General features: G+C 34.7%; 4 protein-coding genes across 8 annotated transcripts in view; 1 reads left to right on the forward strand and 3 right to left on the reverse strand.

Moving 5' to 3' along the window:
• The window catches only part of LOC115234286 (ran-binding protein 9), a 16300-nt gene extending 8516 nt beyond the window's left edge, over nt 1-7784 (reverse strand). Inside the window, exons 1-5 of one of the 4 annotated variants that reach the window (XM_029805246.1) lie at nt 7597-7784; nt 6469-6620; nt 1007-1389; nt 418-605; nt 53-165 (exon numbers count right to left, since the gene is read on the reverse strand). In XM_029805246.1, the coding sequence (XP_029661106.1) occupies nt 53-165; nt 418-605; nt 1007-1389; nt 6469-6620; nt 7597-7652 (892 nt within the window). In that variant the 5' untranslated portion in view covers nt 7653-7784. Of the gene's footprint in view, nt 1-52; nt 166-417; nt 606-1006; nt 1390-6468; nt 6813-7596 lie in introns of those variants that run through there. The other 3 variants (XM_029805247.1, XM_029805245.1, XM_029805248.1) reach the window with 3 other exon arrangements.
• Nucleotides 7785-9919: 2135 nt separating this feature from the next.
• Nucleotides 9920-12649, forward strand: LOC115234282 (RNA transcription, translation and transport factor protein). Its single transcript, XM_029805235.1, has 4 exons — nt 9920-10191; nt 10631-10852; nt 11063-11161; nt 11256-12649. Exons 1-4 carry the CDS (start codon nt 10131-10133, stop codon nt 11621-11623), a joined length of 750 nt encoding a protein of 249 aa, XP_029661095.1. The 5' UTR covers nt 9920-10130; the 3' UTR covers nt 11624-12649.
• Nucleotides 12650-13019: 370 nt separating this feature from the next.
• Nucleotides 13020-16526, reverse strand: part of LOC115234284 (AN1-type zinc finger protein 2A) — a 3989-nt gene continuing 482 nt past the window's right edge. Inside the window, exons 1-2 of one of the 2 annotated variants that reach the window (XM_029805238.1) lie at nt 15838-16250; nt 13020-15465 (exon numbers count right to left, since the gene is read on the reverse strand). In XM_029805238.1, coding sequence (XP_029661098.1) covers nt 14782-15414 — 633 coding nt within the window. In that variant the 5' untranslated portion in view covers nt 15415-15465; nt 15838-16250 and the 3' untranslated portion in view covers nt 13020-14781. Of the gene's footprint in view, nt 15466-15837; nt 16251-16526 lie in introns of those variants that run through there. The other variant, XM_029805239.1, reaches the window with a different exon arrangement.
• The window catches only part of LOC115234275 (tetratricopeptide repeat protein 30A), a 4618-nt gene continuing 4440 nt past the window's right edge, over nt 16349-16526 (reverse strand). Inside the window, exon 11 of the mRNA XM_029805227.1 lies at nt 16349-16525. The gene's annotated coding sequence lies outside the window, so the exon portion shown is untranslated. The remainder of the gene's footprint in view (nt 16526) is intronic.

Below are 16526 nucleotides of genomic sequence, written 5' to 3' on the forward strand. Positions count from 1 at the left end.
AAGAGCGGCAACCTTTCGAATAAGCAGCCATGAGGCAAGGCACAACACCTACTTTGTCGATTTTTAATGGAGCTGTAGTCCTCCTCGAACACCTGACCCGTGCTGCTGGCGAATGCCTCGGCGCTGTCGAGGTACCCATGATGGACGAGATACGTACACACCATTCTGTCGAATTTGTACAGAGTACTTCGTTACTCTCGAAAGATATTATGAAAATTGGTCCGTTGGCGATTTTTTTCTCGCTAACTGCCTCGATTTACCCGCGCAAGCGTTTTTGAGAGAAACTCCCGCAAATCAAGGAGGGTCTTAACGGACAACAATGACAAACGAAGGAGGAGGAAAAATAACCACGAAGGAAGAAAAATAGTAGAAAATCACGCACCCGGTCCCCGTCTCGCTTTCTGGTTGGATATGTACCTGTGAAGGATTGCCTGCCACTGGCCCTGGCCATGGTCTGGCGTGGGATAGTTTATGATCTGTAATCTCGTTCGTACACGCAGTTCGTTGATCATGTCCCCGATGTCGAAGACAAACGGCAACTGTCCAAAGTTGGCATCCACCACTTCACCTGGAGTCTGTAGACCGACCGTTGGAAAGAGATTGGTCTGCGAAAGCGAATTGCATTTAAGTAAGACATTCAACATTTAGGATAAAGTTTAAGTCTATCGTATTCAATTTACAAATTTAATCATGATTTCTGAATAATAAATTTCATAATTTTATCAATAGATTAGGAAAAAAATTAAAACTTGTAAAAATTTAAAGTAAAAGATCAATTTTTCTCCAAATATGAAAAACACAAAAAAAGGAAATTGATTTATTATACATTACTGAGATTAATAAGATGTGAAGAATATATATGCGAAAGAGAGATTACATTTGTTCGAATATATTTCAGATTTTCATTAATATCGCTTCTCCTTGTCTTTTACGCATGTCCAACCTTTTTAAAATGTAATATGATCTGTTTCAGCGTTTGTATTAATTGACGTAACGAATAACTTACGGGAAGATCCGTGAAGGCAATGCCCAAATGATGACCATTTTTCGTGTAGAAGGCGGTGTTGTCAACGAGATTAACGCCGCAGCCGATCACGTCACCGGTGGTGAAGGTCGGCCCGTAAGGTTGCCCGGTGCCGCTTGAGCAGAAACTGTGACCGTCGTCACCGTGATAACCGTATGAGTGCTTGTCCCAGCCTGGTAATCTATTTACATTGACGTCGCGCGCCGAGAGGCCAATGCCCATGTAACCATCGCGTCCTTTGCTCACGATCTTCACCTCGAAGTAATACAAGCCGCAGGCGGCCGGTATTGCGTGCGTTGTGCGAACGCTGGCAGCGTCTTTGTGAGTTTTGCCGTAACCTGGGGAAAGAACGCGGCCCCGACTCACTTTATAGGAATCGGTGAATCCGACAACTAGGTAATCCGGATATGTACAAAGATTACGAGTTGCAAATAAAAGCGTATATTAATAATGGAAAGACAGACGCATTTTCGTAGATTAAACGTATCTGTCACTTGAGATTCAAGCCATGGTCATCGTGCGGTTTGGAGATGCAAGGACGAATGCTATGCGTTCAGATATGTATATCTTCTCTGCCTACACATCCGATTGTTTTTCTACTGGACTGCAGGATAAACGCATGGATATCAGAATGCGTGCGGAAACACGGAAACGATTTATCACGGATAGTTACGTTATTGAAGATATATTGTATAACTTATTTCTGTATCATGTTTCTTCTTGCATTAATCAATTCTCGCTATCGTACATGTAAAAGTACACAGTCAGTTGAAATTACCCAAAAATGAGAATAGAAATATTTATTTAATATATGTTTAATAATTGAAATATATATTTCGTATTTTATCAATTTCATGATACTATCTATAGAAATACCAGGAGAATGAAAATCTTCGAAAAGAAAATTTCTCTATTTTATTTATTATTTCACTCGCTGTGAAGCAAGTTTGGCGAAGCAAGTTTGGCCAAGCAAGGGTAGCTAGTCTTCATGTCAAGATAGAGCTAAGCGAGAACATATGGTTCCCTTCTCGAGATACATTATGCGCCTTGGACACGATGAGAAATATTGATTTCGAGTAAGTCGCATAGTACTACGCGGAAGAATGCGCGATCTAGAGACGTCCAGGTTATTGTAAACAAGTGAAATGCGACCAAGTGCTTTCACGCCGTCGTAACTTGAAACCCGAGCGATGTATTTTTGGTGCATAACATCGCAACACGCGGTGGCGATGAAGAATGCGCGCTTTAGGAAGCGACTTTCGCGCGCGCGTTAAGAAATTTTAATGTAAAATGATTTTTTTCAGTGTCCACCTTATATAAGAAAATATCATGCAATCGTGCACAAAAACTCTCTCGCATAAACACATATTTTTTTAGCAGAATTTAACGTTCGATTTTCCATAATGTTGTTTACTTATCGTGACTTTCCGATACTCAATTTTAAATGTTTCGATACGTGTACTCCGAACGAAATGTTTGAAAAAATAAGCTTCATATTGCTATGAAAAAAATAATTAATATACCTATTATGTGAAGCTAAAGAACAAATTGATCCGCGGAAATACACGATTTAGCAGAGCAGATGTAAGTAGGGCATTAGGTCAACGCGCGGCACATCGATGTAATGTTACAAGCTTTATCTGCCGATCTATGATCTACGGGTTTGTATATTATGCGCATGTCCCGCCCTTGCATAATGTAATATACCGTACCTATCTCCATCGGGCATCAATTATATAGCTTTCGGATATACCGCTTTTATTAGGTCGTTATGAGATTTATATTCGTGTTTGTGCAAACATCGCTGCACAGAGTACGGTGAAACCGTTATAAATGATTGTGCCTTTGATGTAATATATTTAGGTGATGTAATTATTAGCACGCGGCGATATCCGGTTTATTCCAAAATAGCTAGAGAGAAAATCGGGTATTTGAGTATGTCGGGATCTTTTCCGTAAAAAGCTCTGATAAAATAAACAAATAATCGGCAGCTCATAAATTTCAGAGATTTGCAAGAAGATACGTAAAAGATACGAGGAAGATTAAGATATGCGTGTTTTTAAGAGAATCGAATGTATAATGTAAGCGCAAGGAAAATATGTGAAGAACAGTTAAGGGCTAACGGTAGATGCACGGGTGGGCGACCTTCCATTTTCTTAGACACTCCCAACTTAATCCAAGGAATATCATGTGCATCCAAGCCGTGTTCCGTAAACATCACATGCATTCGCGATCCAAGACAGGGCTTCTAGTTGATTTCTTACACCGGATTCCGCCGCGTTTACTCGAAATCGTTATCGTGGACCTGCGCGTAAACGGGAGAGGCCCGGATTTGTCGAGTCTTCGAGAGGCTCGCAATCAACGATTGCATGAGTCGCCAATTTAATCGGAAACGCAAAAAGAGCAGCCGTGGTTCTAAATTTATTCCATCTTTTACAGGATGTTTCAGAAATATGGCTTGTTTAATTAATATTTTTAGATTTTGCATCTTTTTGAGATTTCTTTTCTTATAAAAAGAAATAATCAAAGTACCGGTAATTTGTAAATTACGGAGTTCGATGAATGAGAAAAGAAACAACAAATCATAATAAATAAATATTTGTAATAAAGCATAAATATCTAAAAATTTATATATATATACATATTATAAATATAATAAGTATATAAGAGAGAATATAAAGTAAATAAAATATTTTAATTCTTTAATTATAAGTAGAATTATAAATAGAAATTATAAGTAGAATTTAATAGGATTCTGTAGAATTTTATTATAGTAGAATTTAATAGGATTCTGAAGATTAAAACTACTGAAATATTTACGTGCAGATTAGAACGATCCGAAACGAATGCTGCATAGACTTCATAGAAGAGACAACGATCGAAGTTAAATTAAAGAGGATTCGCCAGCAACGGATATTATTGATGCGCAGCATAGCTAAAGTCGAGTATACGCGTGCATTATGTTTCATCGTATCTACCACGTATCACGATATTTTATTTCATGCTTTCCATTTATATAGTTGCGACTTTAATAGCCATCGCAATTAATTATGATATTCTAGGAATATTTATCATACGCATCGAGAGATAGAATATTCGTATTCTAATAGAGCATTATATATAATTTGTATAAAAAATATATATATATATATGTATATATATATTTTTTTTTCTAGTTATATAATGTATATATATGTATGCACACAATAGATGCGGTCCTCTCTTATTCTGCGATTACCACGCTATAACATTTAACACTACAACGTTGTATAAGTATTCGTATACTTATTATATAACAAAAATCCATGCACGTTATATTTTATATATTATATTTCAGTATTATTCTCATACATTGTAATAGCCCTTAAAAAAAAAATTATCTTTGGCATTATTTTTTCTCGCAATAATAATAATAAATAAACAAACGCAATGATTTTTATTTGCGTCTTTTATTCTGCTTTCTCTCGACACAATCTTTGTGTCTCGTCATGGATCGGAAAAACAATATTTTTCTTCGCTACGCAAGATACATCACGTTCGTCGAGCGTGAACGCTCGTCCGAAGCAGATATATAACGCACATTTATGTTTAAAATACGTTGTATGTTTCTCATTTCATGCATACATGCAGTAAAGGAACAGATAAATGCTCGCGGTATCGTCAATACCGCAGTGGCGAGTTGTCATTGTCGTCATTATGCAACCCGGATCTTACAGAAGGTCCGGGATATATTCTGTATCACATAACGAGCCCTGAGGGTGGAAAGAGGAGAAAAGAAAGGACCGCTATTTTCTGGCATTGTTCACTGACGATACAAGGAAATCTGTTATAACAAAAACAACGGAAAGAATCTATATTGTTAAAGCGGAACTTTTATAAGATTTAAATGTACAGGGTGCCTTCCAAGAATATATATATGTGTGTGTGTGTGTGTGTGTGTGTGTGTGTGTGTGTGTGTGTGTGTGTGTGTGTGTGTGTGTGTGTGTGTGTGTGTGTGTGTGTGTGTGTGTGTGTGTGTGTGTGTGTGTGTGTGTGTGTGTGTGTGTGTGTGTGTGTGTGTGTGTGTGTGTGTGTGTGTGTGTGTGTGTGTGTGTGTGTGTGTGTGTGTGTGTGTGTGTGTGTGTGTGTGTGTGTGTGTGTGTGTGTGTGTGTGTGTGTGTGTGTGTGTGTGTGTGTGTGTGTGTGTGTGTGTGTGTGTGTGTGTGTGTGTGTGTGTGTGTGTGTGTGTGTGTGTGTGTGTGTGTGTGTGTGTGTGTGTGTGTGTGTGTGTGTGTGTGTGTGTGTGTGTGTGTGTGTGTGTGTGTGTGTGTGTGTGTGTGTGTGTGTGTGTGTGTGTGTGTGTGTGTGTGTGTGTGTGTGTGTGTGTGTGTGATTCTTTATATATCAATTTTTCAAGACAAGTTCCTGGACGGATTTACAGCATATGTTTTTGGCAACAGTAATTAAAATGGAAAGAACGACTTTCTATTTTCCATCATCAAATATTTCAACAATGAAATCTGTCCGATACTCCTCTCCCCCGCCTCTTCCAATAGATTCCATCTTAATGAAATCTATTATTTTAACTGCTCTTTGTTTATTTATCTATCTTACTCAAATTGAAAATCCAATTAATTTTTAAATTCGTTAACCATTGCTCTATCGATATTTTCAAAAAATAATTTACTTCGAAAACGCGCCAGCTTATTGAAGCTAGTGAAAGTGAGACACCCTGTATAGCAGTGAACTAACATTTATGAAATTCGAAACGCCGAAAATTCCACTTCGAACGAATAACTCGAACACGAGAGTCGACTTGACGCGCGAGGTCGAGTCCACATATCAGTCCATGTTCATACGACGCAGCTGTCATTGACATTGTGCGTGTCGTGTGTGTGTATATATATATATACATGTACGTGTGTCTCTCTCTCTCTCTCTCTCCTTTTCATCCTCCTGACTCTCTCCTTCTCTATCTCACTGTATATACTCTGTCTTTCATTCGAACTCTCTCTCTCTCTCTCTCGTTTTTTTCCCTACCAACCCATCAACGGGAATCGAGAAGCATCCCGAGAAGTCGTAGGATTTACAAAGATCAACCTCGGGAAACGGACGCGACGTCGAACGTTGTCGGTACGAAATTCGACGTCGCCGACGATGACACCCGTGTAGAGAGTAATAGCCCGACCGTGCCGGGGGACTGACTGACTGATCAGCTGATTCCTTTGTTTAGGTCGCTGACACACGCGAAAAAGTGCCCTGCCATTTTCAATCGATACTCCGTCCCTGCCCCGGGAGCAGCCCCGATCGCTGCCGCGGATACGATGCCCGGTACACCGGGGCCCCCGTTGACAGGTCGCGACCGATCGCGTAAAATCACGCAGAAGATGTACACGCATCGCGGGGGGGACACGCATCGCCTCGCGCGGAGAGGTCGCGCGCGCGTACACGGGCTATCCACGTACCTTTGTAGTGAACGCGGAGATTATTTTGCGACAGGCCTATGTAGTTGTACTTGTCTCTCGTGCTCCAGGAACGCGGCAGCGGTGTTTCCTCTTCGTTCACCATCGGATAGAGCAGCTTTAGCCGATCCACGGGCTCGCTCTGCCCCGAATTCCTTCGCCCAGGTTCCATAACACTCCGTTCATCGCTGGTGGCGGCCATCATTATCATCCGCTGCCCCACTCTCGCTCTATCTACGGCCTGCCTATGTGCGATCCTGGATTGCGAATGCCGTCGCGCACGTCGTACGCGCAACTCGCATTCTCATGACGACACGCGAGAACTTAAACGACGATAAGATCGAGACGCGCGTGTCATATGCTCGCGCGATGCCTGTCTCCCCCTCTCTACTCGTCAATTTTCTTTTTAAGTCCACTTCGCATGATCCGCGCTATTAAATGACCAATCACGTCAAGAGCGCCATATTGTTGCGTCCTTTAGGCCGGGTCTACAATAGATGTAGGGTGTTTTCCAGCAAGGTATGTACACAGATGACACAGTGTCAAGCCCGTATCAGACTACGCATTGAAGATTGAGATTGAAGATCGAAGATTGAAATTTGACCAATCAGGACAAAGAAATTTTAGTCCCTTTTGTTCTGATTAGTCAAATTTCAATCTTTAATCTTCAATCTTCAATTATCAATGCGTAGTCTGATACGGGCTTAACACACAATGGTCGCGTTCAGCAGAGAAAACCGCTTAGTAGCAATCGAATGTGATTGGTTCTTACTTTTAGAACCAACGAATCAACGTCGAGTGTTGACAAGACGATAACTAAGGCCCAGTTTCACAACTTACTTTAACCGAAGTTTAACTCGTTAATGGAAAATTCACATTACGTCTGATGTCCGATGTATCCAATCGGACGTCATACATTGTACATCAAATGCAATGTGAATCCTCCATTAACGAGTTAAACTCCGGTTAAAGTAAGTTGTGGAATTGGGCCTAAGAGCTTTCTCTGCTGAACGCGGCCAATCTTAGCTTATACAGATACATTTTTCACTTTAACTATATGCAAACACATTAAGTGGAATCGGCAATATTATCATCAATGAAAATGGATTTAATCTCAATAGATACGAATTCCTTCGCCCAGGTTCCATAACACTCCGTTCATCGCTGGTGGCGGCCATCATTATCATCCGCTGCCCCACTCTCGCTCTATCTACGGCCTGCCTATGTGCGATCCTGGATTGCGAATGCCGTCGCGCACGTCGTACGCGCAACTCGCATTCTCATGACGACACGCGAGAACTTAAACGACGATAAGATCGAGACGCGCGTGTCATATGCTCGCGCGATGCCTGTCTCCCCCTCTCTACTCGTCAATTTTCTTTTTAAGTCCACTTCGCATGATCCGCGCTATTAGATGACCAATCACGTCAAGAGCGCCATATTGTTGCGTCCTTTAGGCCGGGTCTACAATAGATGTAGGGTGTTTTCCAGCAAGGTATGTACACAGATGACACGGTGTAACACACAATACCACATGATTGGCTGTCAAATGAAGAAATTTAAAATTTTGTATTTGATAGCCAATCGTGTGATACTGTGTCTTACATTGTGTCATCTGTGTACCTTGCTGGAAAACACCCATTGTAAGCCTTTAGGCCGAATCTACAATAGATGCAATAAGCCTTAAGCCCGTATCAGACTACGCATTGAAGATTGAGATTGAAGATCGAAGATTGAAATTTGACCAATCAGGACAAAGAAATTTTAGTCCCTTTTGTTCTGATTAGTCAAATTTCAATCTTTAATCTTCAATCTTCAATTATCAATGCGTAGTCTGATACGGGCTTAACACACAATGGTCGCGTTCAGCAGAGAAAACCGCTTAGTAGCAATCGAATGTGATTGGTTCTTACTTTTAGAACCAACGAATCAACGTCGAGTGTTGACAAGACGATAACTAAGGCCCAGTTCCACAACTTACTTTAACCGAAGTTTAACTCGTTAATGGAAAATTCACATTACGTCTGATGTCCGATGTATCCAATCGGACGTCATACATTGTACATCAAATGCAATGTGAATCCTCCATTAACGAGTTAAACTCCGGTTAAAGTAAGTTGTGGAATTGGGCCTAAGAGCTTTCTCTGCTGAACGCGGCCAATGCCACATGATTGGCTGTCAAATGAAGAAATTTAAAATTTTGTATTTGATAGCCAATCGTGTGATACTGTGTCTTACATTGTGTCATCTGTGTACCTTGCTGGAAAACACCCATTGTAAGCCTTTAGGCCGAATCTACAATAGATGCAATAAGCCTTAGTCCTAAAAAAATTACCAATAACAATTGATTATTCTTCTCACATTTGACTGTGATTGATAAATTTTCTATGGCTTGAGGCCATAGATATATTATATATGTATAGATGGAGCTTTATCTATCTTACTGTCTGCCAAGATAATAATAGCGTTTTCGAATGAACGGGCAATAGTTTATACAACTCCAGAGCGATGTTGGAATCTCGCTCAATGATGCAGTGCCACGGAGAGATGACATGCCCAGCAAAATATCAAATAACTTTTTGAGGCACTAAACAAATTGCATGTCTAAATTTCTCATTTTTATATGCATTTTTTCATTTAATATATTAATTGATTTTACAAAAACTACGCACGTGCTTCTTGGCATATATCTTTCTCTCTTTTATTATGGAGATTAATCAAGAATTATAATTACATGAAAATAAAATTACAAAAAAGATATAAATTACAAGAAAATATAATTACATGAAAATTACATAAAATTAAAAAAATTATGTGAATAAATTTTTCGATACTTAGGGCCAATTTCACCAAGCTCGGTTAGATTAACCGACGGTTAAAATTAGCAGGGTTCCAACTGAAATGATAAGAATAAGGAAAACCAAGCATTCTTATCATTTCATCCACCACAGTTTATCTAAAATAATTATCTCAATGTATAAGGGCCAATTTCACCAAGCTCGGTTAGATTAACCGACGGTTAAAATTAGCAGGGTTCCAACTGAAATGATAAGAATGCTTGGTTTTCCTTCACCTTTATTTTCTGTTGGCCACCCTGCTAATTTTAACCGTCGGTTAATCTAACCGAGCTTGGTGAAATTGGCCCTTATACATTGAGATAATTATTTTAGATAAACTGTGGTGGAAATAAAGATAAGATTAAATTTCGGTGTATATTTAAAATTATCGCATTTGATTCTCTCTTTATTAATGTTTATCCTTAATTAATATCTGTAATTAATAGTATACAGTTTATAACTGTAATTGATAGGAAATCGTTTGTGATTTACAAATATACCAATGTTACGTTTGTGAATTGATAAATTTTTTAATTAAGTGCAAAATAAGTTTATTCTATAAATATAGTGCGCATGCGCAAAGTATATTCAGGGCTCTTGTCATAGTTTTATTACATATAGGTATGAGTCTGCTGAACGCGCTTATTATCACGAATATATCACGATTGGTCACAAATTTTTAAACAGCTGTTTACGTCAGAAAGCGCAGTGCAATATATATCCGGAATCATCTGGAACCATCCAAGATAAACTTTATTTTCCAAGACTTTCTATACATCACGTCAAAAATTATTGTTCTCTGAAAGTAGTAGTGCCTCTCTAATTAATATGTTTGAAAGAAAATTGAAGGCCCTCGGTTATATGGAATGGGATAAAGTTAATGGAAATAGTAAGTGATTTTTCACACGTCATAACCTGTGATACTTTAAATTTTGTGCTATATAACTCTTCAAGTAAGAAGCAGTAAAAAAGCAAAAAAAGAGGAAAAACACTTCGAATTTTATGCGCACATGTTAATTTATCATTAATCATAAAATACTCTAAAAACTCAATGTTTGCTTCACAAATTATATGTGTTGCATCATTTGTTTTTTGACTCCAAATATCTCGTTTCATAATTCGTTTTGCATTTTTAACTGGATGAGTGAATATTGAGATATTGTTAAGAATATTTCAATTATTATAATTATTATAATCATTACAAAAAAAAATATACAAAAATTATATTTGACTCTCTGTAAGTAATTTATAGATGAAATGGACAGTATTTTCTATAAAAATATAACATGATAAAAATATCATTATTAATATATATTCAAATATTTTAGATACTCAGCACGTTAGAAAAGTAATTGTATGGCTGGAAGATCAAAAGATACGTCATTATACAATAGAGGACCGTAAACAATTAAGGAACATTACATCCCCAGAATGGCCCAATATTTTTGAGAAATATTGCAATGATATCAAGTGTCCGATAACCACAAATGAGGCTGACAAATTAGAATGGTTCATAGGATACGCTATTTGGCTTGAATTTGGAGATGACTGTAAGTATTTGAAATATATAATATGAAAAATTGAAACTTTCTATCTTCCATATTTACACAACATGTAAATACATGTAAATATATATATATACATATATGTATATATATAAAAGAATTTAATGAATCTAATTATCAATCTTAATTTATCAATCTATTATATATGATTGATAAACACATTGATAGAAAGTATATGATTTGTTTTTATTATAGGTCCAAAATATCAACAGGTCATAGGAAGTAAAGCAAAGGCTAAGGAAGAAGTAAAGATACCTAATATCAAATCCACAAATCCTCTAGATAATTTAGATTGTATGTAAATCACAGAGTTTGCAATATCTTATGTAATAACATATCATATATGGGAAAAGATATTCTTTAAATCTTGCTTTTCTTTAATTTTCAGTTGATAGTGATGCTTTCAAGACTGGAGTTACTTCAATAGCAAATTTATTAAAAGTACCAAAGCATTCTGATCATCTTATAACACTACAAGCATGTAGCAAACTTGTATGTAATAAATTGAATGCAGATGCAATTAAGCAACCAAATAATGCCGTAACTGTCAAGGGTAAATCCCTGACAGCAATGACTATAGTGCCCAGCTTCAATATGGGCGACATAATGCTGGATAATGCTGCTAAAGGCCTTTCTTTGCTGTACATACAGGATCTCAGGAATCTTCAGACAAAGATTAATGAAACGATAGTTGCTGTACAAAATATTACAGCTGATCCAAAAACAGACACCAAATTAGGAAAAGTCGGTAAATGAATGGCTATTCGTGTATGTTATATTCTAGAATAATACATGTTTAATACGTTAAACGAAGAATATGGAGTATATCAAATTAGGAAAATATTTATCATTACATATACGTCACGAAACAATTTTAGAAATAACATGAAACTACATACACTAAATGTACTATTAAAACGAGATATTTATCAAAATAAGATGAGATAAAAGTTAATTTATTTTTACTTTGTTAGTTTGTGCCAAATATGGTAGTACATCGATTTTGTAAAGAAATGTAACATATAACGATCGTTTCTCATTTTTACAGAATCGATATTTCATACATATTATAAATAAGCATATTATAACAAAATACTCAGCTCTTATACAAATAAAAATTATCTCATTAACTTATATACAGGCAAGTAGACTGAAGATTTTAAAAATTAAGTTGTTACATCACATCATAATACATAAGTACCAAACAGTAAATATTCGTAAATCTAATCCTATTCATTTATTTAAAAATCGGTGGAGAAAATTGTGTTAAAGCTTATAATATAAAAATTATTTTACTCTCTACATCATTATACCAGTGTTCAACTATCTATACTTATTAGATGAAAATATTCTTTGAAAGAATAAAATATAAATTTATTTCATGTACAACATATATATTGAATGCAAGCTACTTAGGGTAATTAGCTAAAAATAAATTTAGTTTTTTGTAATGTTTCTATTACTTTCTTCAAATTGATTTAAATTAATACATATGTCTAGATTTATTATAGCTAGATGGTAACGAAAATCCTGAGAATATCGAAGCAAGAGAAAAATTACTGCCTCTTATCACTTTACTCTAATAAGATCTATTATATATGTATGAATATTTTTTAATATAATGCATATCTTAATTTGAAAAAATTTGTTGCAAAAGTTATCGCATTGATAGCATTTTTAGAAATTTTATATAACAAATTTAATAAAATCTGATAAAAAATAAAAAGATTACGAATTTTGTACATTAATATCAATAAATGAGCTTTTATAAATGTCTATACATATGCTTGTCTATATATTTCTGACATTACTTGTTTGCCATCTTCTTGCTTTTATTATCCATTTTATATTTGTGTTATCATATCAGAGAATCCATTAAATATAAATTACTATAATATATATATATATAAGAAGATATGTGTATATATATGAATGTATATAGTAAACTATCTCTCCTTATATATTTTGAATTTTTTAAAAGATTTATCAGAAATACTGAAGGAAGCAATTTGTATGTTAAAATACTTTTTACAAAGATGTTAATATGTTATAAAATAAACAAAATTATACTAAGGAAATAATCTATATTTCTCCCTAAAAAATAATAAAGATTTCGAAACAAAAGATAATAAACATGTCTTTTTTTTTTTACTTTTCAATATCTCTGATACATCATAGGTGAGTACAATATAACAATATAACAAACTTTGAAATGGTAAAAAATCGTATTTCTATTTACATATATATATATGAGAGTATGTATGTATATATGTAGTTAGTAGATGTGTGTATATATATATATATATACATACATATTTTCAAATATTATACTATTTTCGAGTTTTGTAAATATTAAAAGCGCATATAATTCGTCGATAAATATAAATATTTAGTAGTGACAAAAAACATGTATGTGGTATATGACCGTGTTAATTGTCAATGCATTTATATGTATCATAAGATATTTGTTGATATATTTGTGTTTATTGTAATTATTTTAAAACTCATACCACATCATATATATAATTCATATCATTTATTTAAAAAGAAAGTGCTTATTATATATACTTTTAACAGAATTAAACCCCAAAAAAACTGAGTTGTGTATATATTGTAAAATTATGTATATTTATAAAAATATGATAATTAAGTTATCACAGAATTTATGAATATCAGTTTTCTCAATATCAATGCAATATCTTGAATACAAAGCTTATATACCCATGTTTATCCTTTTTTTTTGTAGCAGTATATTGTGAAGAATTTTTATAAGCCTGTGAGATTATGATATGTCAAAACGTAATTTTTATATCAAGACTTTGCTGAAGTTGTAACACATGCGAACACTTTTAAATATCATACATTTACACGATTTCCTTCTGCCATCACAGTTTTTGATATTGCATTAAGAAATCAATGTGTATTTTTTATATCGTTTGTTAAAATAGTAATAAGAAGCACCTTGTACAATGTCAACGATGATAATAATTATGTATATTTTCACATACACAATAATTAAATTGACGATAATTGACGATTTCATTTGAGGACAATATTATAAATCTATTAAATCTGAGTATACATTTTTGTATTAGTGAAAATCTATACAATAGCTACTGTTTGGAAATAATTTTTAAAGCAAATGGATTACAAATGTTAATATGTGTGAATTTAAAAATTATTTCTATGCATATTTTTATTATTAAAATGAACAGAGATTTCTTATGAGCGCATATTCTAATGTGGATTATGCTTCATCTACTAAGGCACTCTAGATTGAAGCTTTATTATAGTTCGGCAGAGTATATTTTCTGGCTACAAGCCAAAAAATTTATAATTTTAATTAAATGTAATGATTCACATTTATGATTTATGGAATGATATATTAAATTATGAATATGTACCCCCGCAACTTAAAATTTTATATAATAATACCTATAGACAAATATTTTAATTGATGTATCATGTTGTGTATATAGTTCAAATATTTCAAAATACAATATATATATATTACATATATACTAATATCTCATCACTTGATTTTTTTTTAAATCTTAGCTTTACAAAATTTCGTATTTTACTAGGAGAAGTCTCACAAAATTCTGTGGTACAATGTGCTTAACTAGGTGAGCAATTTTATAAATATATTGTAAATATATTGTTGTGTTCTATATACACTACATAATAACAGCATGTAGGTGTAACAAAGTCGTTACTTCTACAATGATATATAATAGCTCAAAAATGAATACTATATGATATATAATAGTTCAGAAAGGAATAAAATCAAGAAAATTTAGAACTTTTGTTGTATGTGTACGTTGGGTAAAAATAAATTATATATATTTTTATACAAATAAACAATATTTCAGAAAACGAATATTTTTTTCTATAATAATATAATGTACAAACTGTTACGAAAGTCTACACCTATCTCTGTTTCCAGAAGGCACTGGTTGTAATACTCTTCTGCTTCTTTCTTCGTCCTCTAAGGAAGCTTGGAGAGCTCTGGCTAGTGCTTCATCCTCGCTTATTGTTCCTTGAAGACTTCGAAACGAATGTGAATTGCTGTTGCTGCTATTCTGCGATATTGTCGTTTGAGCTTTTTTGTTTAGTGCTTCCAGCCTACGTAGTCTCAAAGCTTCTTCCGCTCCAATGCAAGCATGATCTGTAGGGTGCCTGTGCTTTAAACAAAAATTGGCACCGCATTCGCTGCACTTTACTGGTACCATTTCTTTGACCTTGCATCCCTTCGAAGAACACTTATTGGAGAATATTTTTCTACGATTTTCTCTACAGTCATTATCTATGTGCAATCCTACAGCCAAATCAGGTGGATCACCACGTTTTATCGGTATAGGAACATTGCACAATGGACATACAGGCACCTGTACATCCTTTTTGTATGCACTGGGGCAGCTGTGATTTGCATATGATACATGATCTGTGCAAAAGATCTCCGCACAGGCATCACACTTTAATGGTAAGAAATCCAAACGATTACATGTACTCTCAGAACAATGCTCTCCCAAATTTGGAAACTCCATTTTGATTGTGTTATAATCTTATGAGAAGCTATTGAGAATTTTATGAGATTTCTGCAAAAATAATTTTAATAAAATTAGAATAATTCTCATTTTATAGTAAGTCACATGCGTATCCTCTAACAATAAGCGATTTAAATTGCCGATTTTATCCATGGCAATAGCAATTTCTATTCTAATAATGAGAGAAATCAACAATTGCTTAAACAAGCTTTTCCTTATCAGTAATAAACTTGAATATTTTACTAAGACTCATTATCGTTTTAAAATAATTGCCCACATTATTTAATAAAATTAGTTTTGTCACAAGTCTCACTTTTATAAATATCGGTCAAAGTAATTTCTTGAGAGAGCATTATAAACGTAATTATAGAAAACGCGAAGAGAAATGATGCAATTATCGTAATTAATTTTGCGATAACGTACCTTGACTCAGCCAAAATGAAAAACTACGAGGACAGATGCCGCGCAACTTTCCTTTTCCCTCTTACACTCAATGTAATATAGATCTTTAAGGGCGTTCGTGAAAGAACGTCGCAGATTTTACAACTGGACGTTACTAGAAATTGCGAGTAATTTCGTCGGACTTTCCGCGATATCAGAAGATTTAACCACGACGTCGAGCAATTTCACATTGATCATACATATATCAGCATATGTCATGCACTAATAAGACAGACACGTGTATCCCCTTTATATATTCTCGCGCAGCGATAGAAACCGATGATCAACGATGATTGACGATTTTCGAACCTACATTGTACACTCTCGGAGGAAAGTGTATCTCAAGAATATTATCGAAATAGAAATATACGATATAAGATATCGATCATGATGCAATATCGCAAAACCATGACAATCGAACAGATTAAAATTACCCGCCAAATTCAAACGTGTTATGTCGCACCAAATATTAAGAATGTCAGAAGAAAATGACGTATGATAAATTATATTAATATTAATACAAAAATAATAACAAATTAAAAATGTCATAGCCGCAAATGTTAAATCACATAGGTCTATCAGACCCAAAGTAGGTTTTTTAAAATAATAGAATAGTAAAGTATATATATTATATGATAGAGGCAAAATATATATTTATATATACACAATGA

Source organism: Formica exsecta, unplaced genomic scaffold, assembly GCF_003651465.1.
Source record: "Formica exsecta isolate Colony F162 unplaced genomic scaffold, ASM365146v1 scaffold2, whole genome shotgun sequence".
NCBI classification, from domain to species: domain Eukaryota; kingdom Metazoa; phylum Arthropoda; class Insecta; order Hymenoptera; family Formicidae; genus Formica; species Formica exsecta.

What these genes read in the sequence shown, in the direction of transcription:
- LOC115234282 (XM_029805235.1), top strand. Translation starts at nt 10,131, where the DNA reads ATGTTTGAAAGAAAATTGAAGGCCCTCGGTTATATGGAATGGGATAAA. An exon ending in GGATAAAGTTAATGGAAATA is followed by an intron (nt 10,192 to 10,630) that starts GTAAGTGATTTT and finishes CAAATATTTTAG; the next exon opens with ATACTCAGCACGTTAGAAAA. An exon ending in GCTTGAATTTGGAGATGACT is followed by an intron (nt 10,853 to 11,062) that starts GTAAGTATTTGA and finishes TTTTTATTATAG; the next exon opens with GTCCAAAATATCAACAGGTC.